Here is a 17848-nt window from a genome sequence, read left to right as displayed (position 1 = left end):
CCCGAGCAAAAACGCAACATAAAAAGTGAATCGCCAAAACGCACCATTTCAATGAATATGTAGGTATCATGCACCCATTTCTCGCGAAACCGAAAATGCACGAACTGTCACGAACTGTAGTGGGTAAAAAATTGTGGCCGATTCTTGGACCTACCACTCCTTGGTCAACAATGCCACGCCTAAATCAAATTCAGAGAAACCAGGCTATCGGACGTTTGGAAGCTGGAGAGTCTGTCCAAGATGTTGCCCGTCATTCCAACATTAACATAACCACAATTTACCGTCTCCTGCATCGATACAATGCTACACAGACAACAGATGACTTTCCTCGGAGCGGTCGTCCTAGGGTCAGCACACCTCGACAAGATCGGCAGATTACCCGTCAACACCAGCGACATCCGTTCCTAACAGCAAGTGAAAGTGCTCGACAGACCTTAGGAACACATAATCGACACATTAGCCGGGACACTGTGATCCGACGTCTCCGTTCCAACAACCTCAGGTGTCGCCGACCAGCACGTCGTCCTGTTCTCCAACCACGGCATCAACAAGCACGACTTCAGTGGGCACAGGGTCATCGCAGTTGGCGTCATCATGAGTGGAGGCGTGTCATCTTCTCTGATGAAAGTCGCTTTTGTGTCTCCCATGCAGACAGAAGAGTCAAAATTTGGCGGTGTCGAGGTGATCGTTTCGCTGACAGAAACGTTGTGGAAAGGGATCCATGGGGTGGACCTAGCGTCATGATATGGGCAGGGATTTGACTTTATGCGAGGCATGGACCCATGTGCTTTCTGAATGTTGGCCAAGGTCGGGGACACGGCGTCACTGCTCAGTGGTATATCGACCAAGTGATCCGACCCCACTTTGTTCCATTTTTTGCACAACATCAACAACACATTTTCCATCAGGACAACGCTCGTCCCCATGTTACCAGAGCTACCATGGCCTTTCTGCAACAACACAACATCCGTTTTCCACCGCGGCCAGCCTTCAGCCCTGATCTTAACCCCATCGAACACTTTTGGGATGAGGTTCAAAGGCGTCTACACATCGTGCACCCAGTCCCTACAACTGCCGATGAACTACGCACAGCTGCTCTGGATGTGTGCAGGAGGATCCATAGGGCCTTCACAAATCGTCTGACCCACTCAATGTACAGGAGATGTGTTGCAGTGATCAATGCTAATGGTGGTCACACGAGGTATTGACTGACATTTTGGGTATTGGCCCGAAACTGTGTAAGCCCTTAACATTTGAAAAAAACAATTATGTCATCTGCCTTTTAATCCATTAAACTGACTTCAGTCACATTTTTGTCAATCTTGCCCTATTAGTATTTCTTGTCTTTACTGTTGAAAATAAATAACATGTATACAGCATACTCGACATGCGTTTCTTTTGCGTGTGAATATATAAATATATATATATATATATATATATATATATATATATATATATATATATATATATATATATATATATTGGCTGGTCATGCTGAGCCCTGTGCATTCAAAATTGTATTTGCACAAATAATATTTCGGAATTATGTTTTACCTGATGTTTAGCACTTATTATTATAACTGATGTTTTAGTAGAATTTCAAATATATGTGTTTCAAATATATGTATATCAAGTATGAAATTTGCCTTGGTGGTGGCTCATGGACCAATCTGCTGGAATAGTTACTGTTTTAATTATTCTACTTCAGTATATCACCCACGTATCCTTGGTGCTGCAAGTTGGAGATTCACTTGTTATAAGCATCGTCCTTATGACGCTCCATGGTGGGTGGGGAGCCCGGGTGACGAAACAATAACAATTAAACAAGGATTAAGAAACCCCCTAAAAAACCGTCCGATTGAAGTTGATGATGAATAGCGATCGTCCAAACCTATTGATTACTGGCCACGTTTCATTGTGATTGAGACTTTAGATTAAACACCTTTTAAGTTGAACCCTTTCGCAGTATCTAAGGGTATACAACTATACATGGCATTACAGGTGACGTCAAAACCATTAAACGTTTGAGTTCAGGTGCATTGTTAATTGAGTTCAGTAAAAGGCAGCTAGCAACAAACCTCTTGTCAACTGAATCTTTTATCAGCGCCCTGGTTTCGGTCTCTGCACACTGAACACTCAACACCAGTAAAGGAATTGTGAGGGACCAAGATCGACTGTTTGCTGACATGGCTGAAATTGATATCTTCTCAGAAATGAAAGACCAAGGTGTTACTTTTGTCAAACACTTCACAGCCCGTAAAAACAATGTAACATCTAGACGTTCAGTTACTCTTCAGTCGACGCAGTCGAAAGTAAGTGCAATTATCATACCTGGTTCAACTAGCATTGGTTTCAGATGGAACAGGGGCGTTTATTATTTCAACGTCTCGTAATTTGAACGTTGTGTTCTATCGTCCAACGTCACCCTTGACGAAGCCCCATACCAACTCGATTGGATTCAGGTCGCAGTGATAAGGTGGCAAACGTAAGACAGCGTGACCCTGACCCTTGATGTAACTGTCAACTTTATACACGGGGTCAGGTATCATAGTTTTGATGATTTCATAGAGCTGTTGTTTCGTCGCTCGAGAAGGAAAGGTAATGTTCCTCCGTTGCAGCCAAGTAACCATGTCTCCTTTGCGGTTATTAGAGGTTGGAGTCTTGCTTTCTGGATCCTGCACACTATGATACGGTGCATTGTTCATGACAATGAGAGACTTGGTAGGCAAAGCAGGGACTAATTTATCTTTCACCCACTCCAGAAATACATTGCCGTTCATTTCTGTGTGGTAGTCCCTGTTGTCTTTGGCCTTGGCTCTAAAGACGAGGTCACAGTCTGGGAGAAAATCCTGACCAGCAGAACCAGCATGGAGAACTATGAGTCCTTCACCCTTTCCCATTGGTAACTCCTTACAGTCACTACTGGGTACCCACTGACTGCTGGCTATGTGTGACGCATTTACCCATGTCTCATCTAAGAAGACGGGCTCATATCCTTCTTCATGTTTCTGCTTGATGGTGCGAAGGTAATGATTTCGGAGACGAACAATGTCAGACCGTTCACACAACACAGCCCTATTTTTTTGTATTTGTAACCAAATGTATGCAACAGCTGCCATAGTTTGTACTTTGTAACACGTAAATCATGGTCAGTTTCAAGGTGTTTCTTCAAAATTCTTAGGGACAGGTACTTATTTTCTGAGTGCAGTTTAACAATTGTACGTCTGACTTGATCCCTCTGAAAACTGTCTAATTTATCAACCTTGCGTGGTGTTGACATGTTCCCTACCTCCTTGGCCTGACTATTTGTATCTCGTCGACTAACAACATTTTTAAATTTCTGAGGGGACATACCAAGAGCTTTTGAAGCTCGTTTCAAGAATTTATTAATTACATTAAAAGGCTTTGCTCTTTCTGCTTCACTTCTAAAGAAATCATACACATTCAACATCAACTGTTTAACATCTGCTGAGTAGCGCATCTTGTCATTGAATGAACACGGTCACTGCGTAGCACGTGCAGACCGTGCTTGCGCTGTGCCTTCCACGGTTTGTCCCCCCTACGTGCCATGTACCCATTTCTATACAAAATTACACGATAGTTTCTTAAAGAACTTCATCCGTCATGGGTCTTAAAATAAACAAAATTCAGATTTTGTTGGGTACAGGGTATTCATGGTCAAGTACCGTATTGATGTTTCATACACTTTTCTGGATTTCGAGTTATTTTGCAATTCATCGTTCTCATTTGGAGTCAAACGGACTGCAATAACGGACGCTGTTTGGCCTCAGAGACATATGATGTTTTATGCCGTTTGAATTAATGTATTCAGACAGTCTGGTTTGTTTCTTTAAAGTGGTAATCCTGCATCACTTCGGGCCTTCCAACCACATTCAGCTGACACGCCGTGATATAACTGGAATAGTGTTAAAAGCTGGGTTAAACCCAACTCACTCACTCACTCACTCACCCACTCACTCACTCTCCTATTGTCATGCAGTCGAATTTTTGGTCACTCTGTATCTTTATATATGGACGACTTTCACATAGATGTTATTAATGATGAAGTCTAACATTTCTCGTATGAAAAACACATGCTTATGTTATTGTCGGAATCGCACAATGGGCACTGCTTTTAGCAAGGGTGTATGGTTATAGAAACTGTGTGTCACAATTGAATCATTTGCGGGGCATCAAACTTTCTCCCCAGTCAGTCGATACTGAAACATGTATATTTTCTAAAATATTGATGACAAACGAAAAAAACAATTCCAGCAAAATATTGATTTGCTTTATTAATATACACGTTGATTAACATGGAAGAAAGAAGTAAAAAGTAAGCAAACAAACATGTTAATTGAATTGTCTCAATTTGGCAAATAAAGAACATGAAAGTAAATTCATGAAGCGTTACGTTTCTAATGAGATAATTATTATGCATATATTTATGTTTCCACTGAGTGAGTGAGTGAGTGAGTGAATATTGCTTAACGCCGCATCAGCAATTTTGCAGCTATTCGCGGCGAGAAATGTCTTTTTGTCAATAAAGTAATAGTGGTGTTGAAAATCACTAAAATCTCAGTCATGTATCACATTCATAGGTAAAAGACTGACTGTTCAGGTAAAAATCTATATTTTATATTCCTTCAATATTTAATATATCAATATTTAATTTCCTTCAAATACGCTAAAATCAAGTGATTAGAAACTGTGTTAAAAAGTTCAGATAAGGTATGAACATTATCATAAAAACGTTGTCTGACAAGTGCAAAATCAACACATTCACGCAGAATGTGCTTCATAGTAAGAGGGCTATGGCAAGATATACACAACGGTGGGTCTTCACCCTTCAATAAAAATGAATGTGTATAATGACTGTGGCCAATGCGGCACCGCTTTAAAACAACTTCATCATGACGATATAAACCAGAATGTGCATTACCTCCAATCAGTGGTTTGATAGCATGAAGTTTGTTCATAGTCTTGGTATTCCAACTTTTTTGCCAGTGATCATTCACATATTGTCTGATGGAGGGTTTTAGATCAGAATATGGGAAGTTTGTGTTTGAAGTTGGTTTTTTAAGAGCGGCTTTTGTCGAAGAATCTGCTTGACAGATGCCACTGATGCCAACATGACTTGGCAGCCAACAAAGAGTTATATCTTTTCCAGCTACGGATCAATTGAGAAGACAGCTTAAAATGTCAGCTAAAAATGGATGATCCACTTTTCGATTTTTGATTGCCTGTAAACAGGACTCTGTTTGCACTGAATCGTGATATCTAGGTTTGACATTAACTGAACATGTATAAGCATAGGCTGTTTGAGGATTATGTCATCCCAACGTTTCTATTTGGAATAAAAGACAGCCACATCCACTCTAGGTGACACGAAATAAATCACACGTGCGTGTCAGTCAACACAATAATATAGATTGTAAATACTGTAACTAATATGAAATCACCATGTCAATCAATAATTATATAAATATTTAGAGACAATATACACTTTAGTTGATAATTTCCTGAAGGTGTCCTTGAATCAGTGAGTAATGGAACCGAGTTGTAGGTCTCATCACTTGATGCTACTCGAAAGGTCGCCTCTTTTTCAACGCTATCATCAGCAGGAAACCTAGAAAGAGAGTAACACGACAATAGACAAGTGCATGGTTCGACTATTTGGAAAGACATTCGTCCATTCAAAGCAGCCGGGATGTCTCATAAGATCACCAACACTAAAGATTATGTCAATAACAACACTAATTTTTCAGGTATGTGATGGCGGTCTGTGAATAATCGAATCTGGACCAGACAATCCAGTGATTGACATCACGAGCATCGATCCATGCATATTAAAGTGAGTGAGAGTATGTTTTACGCCGCTTTTAGCAATATTCCAGCAATATCACGGCGGGGGACACCAGAATTGGGCTTCACACATATTACCCATATCGGGAATCGAACCCGGGTCTTCGGCGTGACGAGCGAACGCTTTAACCACTAGGCTACCCGACCGCCCCCATGCATATTGGAATACGATGACATGCATCAACCATGCCAGCGAGACAACCCAAATCATCCCGTTAGTCGCCTCTTGCGACAAGCATAGTCGCCTGTTACAACACGAATGAAACTATGACACTAATGCAAGTAAGACGGTGGACGTCTATGCTGTTGGAGGTGCGGCCAGACGCAAATGCTGATGGTACCTTATTTCGTAACAATGGAAGGGAACGTGAGTTATGTGGTACTCGCTGTTATGGTCTGACAGCAGGTATGCCGTTTCTATTGTTTTTATATACGAACACACTCGTACAGCAGAAGGAGCATGCAGCTGACAAGTAAAAGAGTCCCTCCCACGTTGTGTCAGTCCCAGTCCGGATCTCATCTGATGTGATTGCAAGGATTAATGCCATGACCGACTGCAAAATACAAGTTTGTTTTTAGTTGTTTTTTTTGTTTAAGGTCGAACTCTGTAATATTCCAGTTATATGACGGCGGTCTGTAAAAAAATCGAGTCTGGACCAAACAATCCAGTGATTGACATCAATTGTGATTGCAATTGGGATGCGATGACATGCATGATCCAAGTCAGCGAGTCTGACCACCCGATCCCGTTAGTCGCCTATTACGCAAAATACAAGACAGGTATGGATGTATCATGTGGATGTCCATATGGTACAACAAATAACAGTAACGTAAGTTATGCTTATTTCTGAAGTGAGTGAGTATGGTTTTACGCCGCTTTTAGCAATATTCCAGCAATATCACAATGTACCCATGTCGGGAATCGAACCCGGGTCTTCGGCGTGACAAGCGAACGCTTGAACCACGTGCACTAAGCTACCCGACCGCCCCTTATTTCTAAAGAACAAATGTTGTCTACTTAGTAATATATCACGTTATTTATTTGCATTGTCAAATGTGTACGTGATTTTCACTTGCAATAACCAAGCATCATTTGAAAGATGAATGCTCTCAGTGTTTGCATTTAACTTATAGCATATTTCGGGTAAGTTGTGATTAGAAAACATGAAACCTTAGGCCTATTATTTACATTTCAAACAAATACCATCAGTACGGAAACCTTGTCACATGAGCTTATACCATGCCTGGTATAAATGTTCCTATCAGAAACAACGACACTAATGAAGCCCCAGCACCACATGCGTGTTCCCATCAAGGATGACTGATGACGCCTCAGTATGTGTTCATGATATTCTGATCCAATTTACTATGTGCCACAATGGCAGCTATATTGAAAATCCTTGTCAAAACTCAGCCACTGTAGATAAAATTGACGTTACATTTTTGTTAATGTGCAGACAGTATTTTAACTGAAAGTTCCATATTGAACATATTATCTTAATTGATCATCTACTGTGACCATGCCCTTAATTCTTTCAAAATGAACTCTCGGCTCTCTAAAACGGCTCTAATCAGAAACCTATGGACCTAAGAACCTGAAACGCCACACGCTTAGTCTCACCAAACATCAAGCCTAATTTGTTTCAGAGGTTCGAATCCCATTTCAATATGGCCACCGTCTAAGCCGTCAAACGTATTTAAGGGCATTACTCAACCATTTTTTAATATTAGATTTGGTAGATTTGACATTGCAATAATTTACTTTTTAACCTTGATTTGACCTTTGTGTTCTTTTTGTTCAAAGTTCATATATTTTATGCTTATGAACCTTATGATTTATAAAGGAGATACTGCATGATAATGACAATGAAAGATTCAAAGCATCGTGAAAAGCATTTAACCTTGATGGACACAGACGATGTTGATTTTTTTTCTTATAATCTCTTGAACAAAATTTGCTGAAGCTCAGCATAATATGGTAAAAGTGTAATAAAATCAACCGATGAATATGTTACTTTAAAAATATTAACGATGTTTTTGTTGTTGCAGATTTCATTGTTGACAAAGAGTTGTTTCACATGTAGAAATTAGTCGTAATTATGTACATGTAAGTAGAAACTAATTGCCCTTTGAACTGACCTGGGAGGTAAACAACAGTCCATAGTTCTGTACGAAGTGGCGCTGGCCAAATGTCTGCACTGTAGCCACTGGAAACAATGCGTAGTTTCCACAGAACGTTCCAAACGTTAAACACACGTAGATGAAGAACAGGGGCTTTCCGGCTAGCTCATTCAACTGATAGGACGCCATCAGCACTGTGAAAACTGCACACAAATACAACATAGCGACCTGTAACACAGACACATATAATCAGTATATAGTCATTTGCAGAAAGATAATTCCGAAATGATGATGACGATTTCAAAAAACATCATGTGACTCTTCCTCGTAAGTTGTCTGATCATGGCCTTAGTAAAGCATTCAAAAAGTGTTAAGGAAGGCGGTGGAGAACATTCCCAAATGCATCAGTGACTCTTGCTCATAAAATGTCTGATCAAAGCTTCAGTAAAATTTCAAAAGGTTTTATGGTTAGTGGTTCAGGACATATCCAATATAATACCAAAATGATGTCCGATATTATTCCCTTTTTTGGCTTGTACTATATATTCCCATGTGCGTTAAGGTCAACACTTGACTTGAGTTAGGATTTTTTTATGATTACAGAAATGGTTTTGTCTCTTTTTGTTTGGAGCAGTTCATACATGTTAGTGTCAGTTACATATACCTGAAGGGGGCACAGGTGGTCAAGTCGCCTAAGGCGACGCGATTCGCCGTGCAGAGTTGCGTCCCTTTGGCACACCAGATACCTATGATTTTGGGTTCGAATCCCGGTTCGCCACGATTATGTTTCTAGGTTTGTCAGCACCATATCCGTGCTCGTGGATATCACCGAAGTGGTAAACGTCTAAGACCTGTATCACTTCGGGCTTTCCTCCCACATTAAGCTGACACGCCGTGACTGTTAAAAGCGGCGTTAAACCCAACTCACTCACTTGTGTTATAGAATTTAATTTTGTTTGGGTATTGAGAAATACCGCATTTCAGAATGCCAACATTTGTTGTTTACAATTAAGTCTATAATAACAGCTATAGCTCATACTGCAAGATCACTTGAGTTCATAACTATGTGTTGTAGAGACCTGAGACGTACCTGACTTGCCTGACCGAACGAGATATGACAATGTCGCATTACATCCCCGTGTGGACAACACATTTGTTTCGTGAATCGAGCAACGGTATTGGTGCTTCTCAACACACTGAACTTGCATGATTATGTTTCTAGGTTTGTCAGCACCATATCCGTGCTCGTGGATTTCACCGAAGTGGTAAACGTCTAAGACCTGTATCACTTCGGGCTTTCCTCCAACATTAAGCTGACACGCCGTGTTATACCTGGAATAATGTTAAAAGCGACGTTAAACCCAATTCACTCACTCACTCACTCCATATACCTTAAAGGATACTTTGTCACCAAAATGTCCCCAGAAAATTCTGCCGCCAGCGTTGAACAAGGCGGCGACGCTTCCAACAATTGCCAGGAAGTGATCATCACGGATGATAGACAGTCCGTAAGCCTAGAATAATCAGTTCAAATATAACAAACTAAAAACGTTTCATTTTAAAGCTAAAAACGATATAATTAACTTGTTTCTACAATTTGGATGCATATTTTCCACAACACCAATTCATGTTGTATTAATTTACACTGGCGGCATATGATTACAAACAACAATTAACCTAGAAAAAACGTTAGGAACATGATGGAGTCTTTCTGCGAGTGAGTATGGTGATTAGCAGAAGTTCTAAAACCATAGACTAGATTATCCCAGACATGATTGACAATAATAGATCATTAAAAGGTTAATAACATTTATTTCACAGTACCATTTTCAGTACGGCAAACCTTTGAACGTTGTGGCCCCATATACCCTCCAGATTAATAATAAAGTATTTGTTCAAATATTGGCAAGATTTTATTGGACCTCCTACAGGGTGGTGTACCTAATATGACATAAGTAGCCTTATTAATTTATCAAATCAGTAGTAACATTGTCTAGATCACGATGAAGTGGCTTACCTTCCAGAAACTTGAAAAAAACACAAGGCCCTGACTGTTGAGGAGCAGTGCAAACCACAGCAGCCAGAAATCTTTCGTCTTCCAGCTGTGTCTCCAAGACACATATGCCTCCTCGACTAGACTGGCCGAACTATGAGTAATATCCAAATAGAGACAAAGGACAAATGCATATGTCATTGAATTCAATGAATGTTTTATTGTAGGTGACAAGTTGGAATGCATACGAATGAATATATACACTGTGTGAATGCTGTTGATATGCGTTTTTAGACGTTTTATAGGTTTTGGAAGCAGGTTGTTACAACAAAATCAGTAATCACTTATGGGACCATATTTGGCTACAATTAAGTTTTGGCAATTCGAACAAGTTTATATTTTTATACCAAGATTTTTGTGAGAATAATAAGTGATGGATCATGTTGTTTTGAAGTCTCTAAGTTAATTGATATGAACGCTTGACTGAACGGAATTCTGAAGACAAGTACTGAAAACATGTGATAAAAAGTTTGAACCCTAGCCATCGTTTGTCATATGTTCACTCCTAGCACAATACACTTGAAGCATCCGTCAAAATCACTGAGGACATGTGCTTCGAAACACTGCATAAAAAAACCTTTACATATGATGTTTATATGAAACTGAAAATACGACAATATTAAAATGAATATATATGAACCTAACGTCATATTTGGTGTCTCCTGGAGAAGGGATGAACTTTCCTCGAGCATCCTGCGATCTTCCCTTTCTCCGGAGTCTGTGAACATTTCCTCTCTCACATTTTCTTCCTCCCCTTCAATCTGCTATCAACGAACAGGACACAATTTTTCACTCGTTAAATGATTCTACTTCTCCAGTTATAAAATCACCTCATCCAATGATTCCTAAGAAGAATTATTCCTGGATAATTCATGACAAGAGGTGATGGGATAGCCTAAAGATTAAAACATATGCACGTTGTGCTTGATAGGAACATTGTTTGTGAAGCCCATTCCCTTTGTGTTGTTGCTGATATGTTATTATTAACAATTAAAACGATTAAATTATCCAGTCATGTACTTACCTGGACGTTTGGAGGGTCTGTGAGTAGAATGATTCCCATCACTTGTAGAGCTGCGTAACAGGCCCCCAAAACACTGAATACGCGAGGGACTCTGTTCAAAATAGCCTCTTGTGTAAAAAAGCTAAAACGGACAAAATGAGACATATTACTAAATAACACAAGTAAAATATGTACATTTATATGATGGGTAGGTTCATTGGGAGGATAAAGGAACGGATATAACCATTAAGAATAATGGAATAATGAAATCAATCTTCATCAGCTGATGAATGTCAACAAATACAATTTCAAACGGAAGCCATCACCTTGCCACCTGATGGAACAGACTTTGCCTCCTTCAAGGGAGAAGGCGTCAGAAGGTCCCCGTAGTTTAGTATCTGGCTGATAGTGGTGTGTTTTGGAATTGTATCACACGTGTATAATGTCTGTATAATTTTTAGCCTCATTTTGAATGTCTCTCTCTGTCGGATTTCATCGTTAAATGTAATCTGAGCAACAACGTTGCTTGCTTTCTGATCCGAATTTTCAACACAATGATAGTTTTTCATTTATGATTGCATAGCATGGTGGTCTACCTTCAGCCGCTGGCGATCTACAGCCTGTTTTTATCTTGTATCGTTGTGAATAGTGCTATTCTCTTTTATAATTCCGTACTAGTTTTATATCTATTTCTGTGATGAATCTAGTAATTTTACTGTCCTTCGTTGACAGGTTTTTATACAAGTTTCAATATATGTATTATGTTTAACTATTGATAGTCACGATATGGCTGAAATATTGCCGATGTGACTTAAAATTTAACTCACTCACTCACTCACTCACTCATTTATGATTGTGAGGAACGTCTGACTTCGGCTGACCAGTCAATTTTCAACACCTACTACAACCAGACGTCTGGCTGCATACAGGAAGTTCATTGTGAGGAGTCATGGACCATGTCTGAACACAGTATGGAGACCCAGAGAAACAACTGATTTTGAGAAAACATGAATTTGTGTTCCAAATTGAATGGGGGGCACGGGTGGCCAAGTCGTCTAAGGCGCCGCGATTCGCTGTGCAGAGTTGCGTCCCTTGCCAGCACCAGAAACCTATATTGTGGGTTCGAATCCAGGTTCGCCCCGATCATGTTTCTAGGTTTTATAGCATCATACCCATGCTCGTGGGTTTCACCGAAGTGGTAAACGTTTGAGACCTGCATCACTTCGGGCTTTCCTCACAAATTAAGCTGACACGCAGTGATCTAACTTAAATACTGTTAAAAGCAGGGTAACACGCAACTAACTCCTACTCCATGACTTTTTTATCAATGATTACCAACTGTATCATCTTTTTTCTGCAACCCACTCACAGGACTGTAAAGTCACGAGAGTTCTTTACATCTAAACATGCTTGTGGCAGTACTTGTCGTGCATTAAACTTGTTTATCTGTCACTCGTCACTTTCAATCTGTTTCTCTTTGGACTTTAGTTCATCTGGTTTCGACAAACTAGGTCTTTACATGGTTCATAGCAGTGTTGCAAGATCTACCATCTACGCTCAAGGGAGATTCTTTGTAGTGGGATAATTGCTGGCATCAATGAATTCACATTATCAATGTTACTTGTTACCTGCTTCCATTGTAAGTCTCACTTCATTACTGCTTTGGAAAAACCCTAATATACACCACACCTTGTGCATCCGAAGACATCCTGAATTGTTGGTACTTGGTAGTCCTTGGAATTGGTACAATACCTTCAAAGCCTCCTTCCAGTCAACTTTAGGCACAACTGTGGCACATTATCATGGACACGCTGAACCGCCTGATACTTGTGTGACCTCTCATAGACATCTGCTTTGTCATTCAAGGAGGAAACAGTTGATCTTCGATACTTCTGCTTGCATAAGCTAAAATCCAATTCGCGCCCAAACCGGGTATGATCAAAATGCGGGAAACAAAGTTCAAAGGAATGATTCCTTCCTGTCACAATCCTCCAGATCATTTACATCAAAGAAAACTTATTCTTTTTTTTTGTCCCACACAATTATCACAGTGCAGACTTATTGAATCCGAATGCATGGCAAAGGTATCCAGATAGTGATGAAGATAGTTTAGGGTAGAGTTAGCACTTGTCTATGTCTAATCAGCTTCATCTACCACTTCGCGCTGGACGACCAGTTTGAGTTGTCATTTTGAGGGACCTGCATCGTCGGTTGCGACGTCAAGGGTGTCAATGTCACAGAGTATGGCCACAACTGCGATGGTTTGGTTTGTGACAAGTCACGTTTTATGCTTCACTGTATGGATGGTAGACGTCGTGTTTACAGAAGTCACAGGGAACGTAATGCACTAAACTGCATACAGGAAGTGGACAAATTTGGAAGTGGTAGTGGCATGATGTGGGCAAACATTTCCTACACTGATAGAACTGACTTGGTGCAAGTTCTGGGGAATTTAACGGCACAACGTTGCATAGATGATAATCTATCCTTCCCAATATGCAACCAGCGAACGTCTTTTTCCAACAAGACAACATGGCCTCACACGGTAAGACTAACAACCTTTTTTCCGGAAACACAACATCCAGGCCTTGCAATGACCCTGCAGGTCTCCAGATTTAAACCCAATCATACATTTATGGGATGCACTGGATCAACGACTGCAAGCACTTCAGCAACAACCCCAGAACCTCTGACCGTTGGCACAAGCTCTACGGGCAGAGTAGGTGAACAATCCCCAGGCCACAATCCAGGATTTGACTGCTTCCATATAGCGACGATGTCAGTCAGTGTTAGACTCTAATGGTGGCCATACAACATATTAAGAACAGATGACCTTCACCTTGAACATCTTCTGTTCCATGTGTGCCATATGGAACATGGGTAAATGATATAATGATGTGTGCCAGTTTGGAATAATTACCATCTGTTGATTTTTTATTTGATATCTAAAATCACTTTTTGCATGGGTTTTTTTTGGAAAGAGGATATATGTTTTGAAATTTGCCTCGGTTTTTAGATACTATATCTGATCAATCGAAAGTAGTCATGTATGCTGAATTGTTTTTCAAGTAATGTTTTTATAACGTTACGAACGAACGCGAGAAAAAAAGAGGAAGATATTTCAGTACAGTTCGCAAGTCTTTATGACGACACAGCACAATTGTTTCCTTGCACCCATAAGGTCCCTTTCCTCATGTCGGGGACGTTAAACCCAATTTCACCTCACCTAACCTCACCTCACCTCACCTCACCTCACCTCACCTCATGGCGGGTCACATATATATTTATATGTATTTTTTACATCGTACAATTCTGACTTTATCATAACCATAAACCATACTGGTAGGACAGGACATGCTTACTCTTGTCGCCAACACCTGGTGTCATCTGCATGGATGTTCAGTTATCTATTTATATAACACATGTTATATTTGGGATGACACTTTCTTAGTAAAGAACAGATTCTCGTACTTTTGTGGGTTGAGTTCCGTCCGGGATTCGAACCCACACTTGCCAGAGTAAGGCACCTAATCGCCAGCACATTAAGTCAGTGATCTGACCCACTCAGCCACCGAGGCACATGAACGTCCAACAACTGGTAGTCTAGATCACGTACTTTGTGTATCCCTCTGACAAGTGTAAAAACTCGAACCTGGATATTCTCTGGCATTGACATTTCATGTGTATAAATCACTATCCAATGGTGATGATACCAGCTCTTCGCAAAAAAGGTAAGAGTGTACTGCCCCACAAGTGGCATCCGTCACCAACACATGCACAGACAAGTCAATTGTTCACCTGATAATCACGGGATCATATGGTACTAGTCAACCTGGAGAACTGCACCAAGCATATTTTTGTCACTCAGTATGATGCGCTAAAGTGGAAATGTCCACCACATATCTACCATCAAACGGTCTAAAAGAACTTGAATGTTGTACCTTGTTGTATGACGCTCCTAATATATTCATAGATCGACGGTACCTATAAAGTTGTGAAATACAGTCACCAAAGGCTGGAGCTGCTGGCATATATGTAGTGCCGTAGACCGAAAACGGTACTTACTTTTGAGTGGTGGAATTATTGTCAAGGTATTCATTGTCAGGGTTGATGTACCATGTCTGAACATAGTCAAATATGAAAGCTCCACCTCCGAATCCTGCCACTGTTAGACCACAGGCCAGTCCTTTTCTCTGAGGGATCCACTGTCAGATAAAACTTGAATTTAAAAATACGTACGTACAGATCTGATGTTGTATCAAGCAGAATTACGGTGGTTCAATCCCCTTCAAGCATCATACAGAAATACTTCACAAGATATGGCCTGAGTGGTGCTGGACGTTGTGGGGATAAAACAAAAACAAGGCGGTGAGTATAATGTGTCTGGGTCGGGTATCCATATTAAACTACGGCAATGTAACTCAGTGAAATAGCACCATACATCTGGTGTAAATATGTACTAGTACACGCAACCCTACACATACTTACATGCACGTCGCTATATAGGTGGAATAACCTCTCACCTTACCTGACCTCATATACGGGGCTTCCAAATTAAATGGAAAATATGCATGTAATGATCATCTAAACTGTTTAAAGAAGTCAAGTACTACAATAGAGCATTTATGAATGTCAAATTCTTTGTTATGAGGAACACAACGTTTGGGAGTATATGTTTACTCATTCTTCAGGTGGAATGTAGGACTAAGCATATATCCTAAAACGTTGTGTTCCTCACATTAAGAAGTTGACGTCTGTCAGTTCTCTCTCTTATGTGTGTCACTTCAAAATGCCATTCAAAGACTTAAAGTGTCATTACTTTCATTGCACAGCTCATAGGCACAGTGTATGAAATCCCAACACCAAGTCCAAACATCAGCCCATAGGTGAGAACCACGAGGTAGATGGAGTGTTCGATTGTGAGGGCGGTGAGCAGTGTGCCTCCGCTAAAAAAACAAATTGTTTAGGTGGAGGACAGGACTTACATCATGGTAAATCATGTTAAAAAGGGTATGCCTTTTTTCCCACTTTATCAATGTAAAGTATTTCGAAAGTATGAAGCTTAGATACTTAGAGGTTTGTAAATAAAGCGACAAAACCCTTTGGTGAGACAGGAAGATGTGACACTCGCGCCACAACTTGACATGAACTCGCTTGAGGAGTGAGTTTGGTTTCACACTCCTTGTTAAGGCACGCCAGTTATGCCATTGTATGTAAGCTTGGGGGAAAGCTGGTGTAGGTCATAGACACATTTCCATGCGCATGGTGCTTGGCCGCAAGTCTGCACATCCCCAGTCAACACTCTGCTTTTCTCAGCCGAATAGGACCTAGGAGACCATGTGGAACTTGTTCCGTGCACCAGGCACATGGCTCTACACTTATTGACGTGATCCTATTTATGCTCAGGGTGTTTAAATTTACTTTCATGTATGTTTGTAAAACCAAGAATAACCTGTCTATAAACAACGACTGTCATATTATGCGGACTACGAAATCGGGCGTTACAGTGATTGTAGAGATAACAGGCATTATCGCTTCTTAATTGCTACCAGAAGATGTAGGTACGTAGCTAAACATCCTGAGAGGACAGTGTCCTCGCCAGCATCCATGCCTAACTACAATTGTCGCATCAGTTTAACTTTCCAAAATGTAATCATACCACAGTTTCAGGGTTTTCCTTTTATGTTTTACTGATAACATACACATGACACAATCTAGTTTCAAGTCAGGGGGGACATGTTACACAATTAAAGACCATCATACCTCATAAGAACACATCCAATGGCCACAGTTACGCGAGGACCAAGTCTGTCATAGATCGCGCCCGCCAGGACGATCGTGCATCCCATGCCAATGATGGAAGCTGAGTACACCCATGCTGTGTCCGAGTAGTCGTAGAGGGTTTCATTTCTAAACTCTTCACGAAGGTAGGACGTGAGGTACGGGTTCAGGTTGCCTGTGGAAGAAGACAATATCACCTTGGATTGATCGGTTAAACATAGAAACATAAAAAAAACCGATGTTCTATAAAAACATAATGTCAGTTTTCTGGTGACAGTATGTGAGGGAGTGAGTGGGTTGAGTTTTTAAACAGTATTCCAGTTATATCACGGCATGTCAGCTTGTGTTGGAGGAAAGCGCGAAGTAAGGCAAGTCTCAGACGTTTACCACTAGGTGTTAGTGTCAGTAAGTGTGAGCGAGTGTTTGTTTCATTCTATGTGTCTCAAGAGTTTAGGAAATACATGTTTCTGTACATTTAATCAGGAATTATTTTACCACGATAGCATGAATACATAATGTGTTCGGCGATCTCCTGTGGCCTGCAAGATTACATTTACTGAACTTACACTACCATCATGCCTATCATAGCAGTGTAAAAGGCAAATGTATTAACGACAAGATAACACTGACTTACCAAATGTATATAATGTCCCCAATGTAATGTGAATAAGGACTCCGCCAATGATTACTCTGGTGGCAGGCCATCCGATCCAGCACGCCATCTTGTCCAGATGAGTAGCAAACAAAGTAGTCTTTCACGCAAATGTTTTATAATACAGTCGACGCAAACTGATAAAAAACGACCTTGATTTTTGTTTGTGATAAACACCTCTGAACGTGACAGAATCGAAATGTCCGATTGATTATATTGTTGATAACCTTGATGACAAAACAATGGTACGTGCTGTTGACAACCTTGCGGCCTTGATTGATAATGAATCTACTTTCATTCGTGAAATGAGAACGCTATAAATGAATAAATTGCAAGTGGTGCCATGACATGTCATTGGCTATGACAGCAATTC

At 40.5% G+C, this 17848-nt stretch overlaps 1 protein-coding gene across 2 annotated transcripts; it reads right to left on the bottom strand.

Moving 5' to 3' along the window:
- Positions 1-4276: 4276 nt before the first annotated feature.
- On the bottom strand, positions 4277-17623 carry LOC124145135 (oxalate:formate antiporter-like). Of its 2 annotated transcripts, none has more exons than XM_046514816.2 (11): positions 17458-17623; positions 16806-16998; positions 15862-15988; positions 15108-15247; positions 11064-11184; positions 10685-10800; positions 10004-10133; positions 9378-9500; positions 8005-8214; positions 6314-6419; positions 4277-5629 (listed from the first exon to the last, which is right to left on the bottom strand). In XM_046514816.2, the coding sequence occupies exons 1-11, from the start codon at positions 17543-17545 to the stop codon at positions 5583-5585; spliced, it is 1401 nt and encodes a 466-aa protein (XP_046370772.2). In that variant the 5' UTR covers positions 17546-17623; the 3' UTR covers positions 4277-5582. The 2 variants fall into 2 exon arrangements, with proteins under 2 accessions (XP_046370772.2, XP_046370771.2); XM_046514815.2 differs by having other exon boundaries at positions 10685-10803; positions 17458-17621.
- Positions 17624-17848: the final 225 nt, after the last annotated feature.

Source organism: Haliotis rufescens, unplaced genomic scaffold, assembly GCF_023055435.1.
Source record: "Haliotis rufescens isolate VD_foot unplaced genomic scaffold, xgHalRufe1.0.p SCAF_9, whole genome shotgun sequence".
NCBI lineage: Eukaryota > Metazoa > Mollusca > Gastropoda > Lepetellida > Haliotidae > Haliotis > Haliotis rufescens.
The sequence above is the reverse complement of the archived record's forward strand: the minus strand, read 5'-3'. Positions and strand labels throughout refer to the sequence as shown.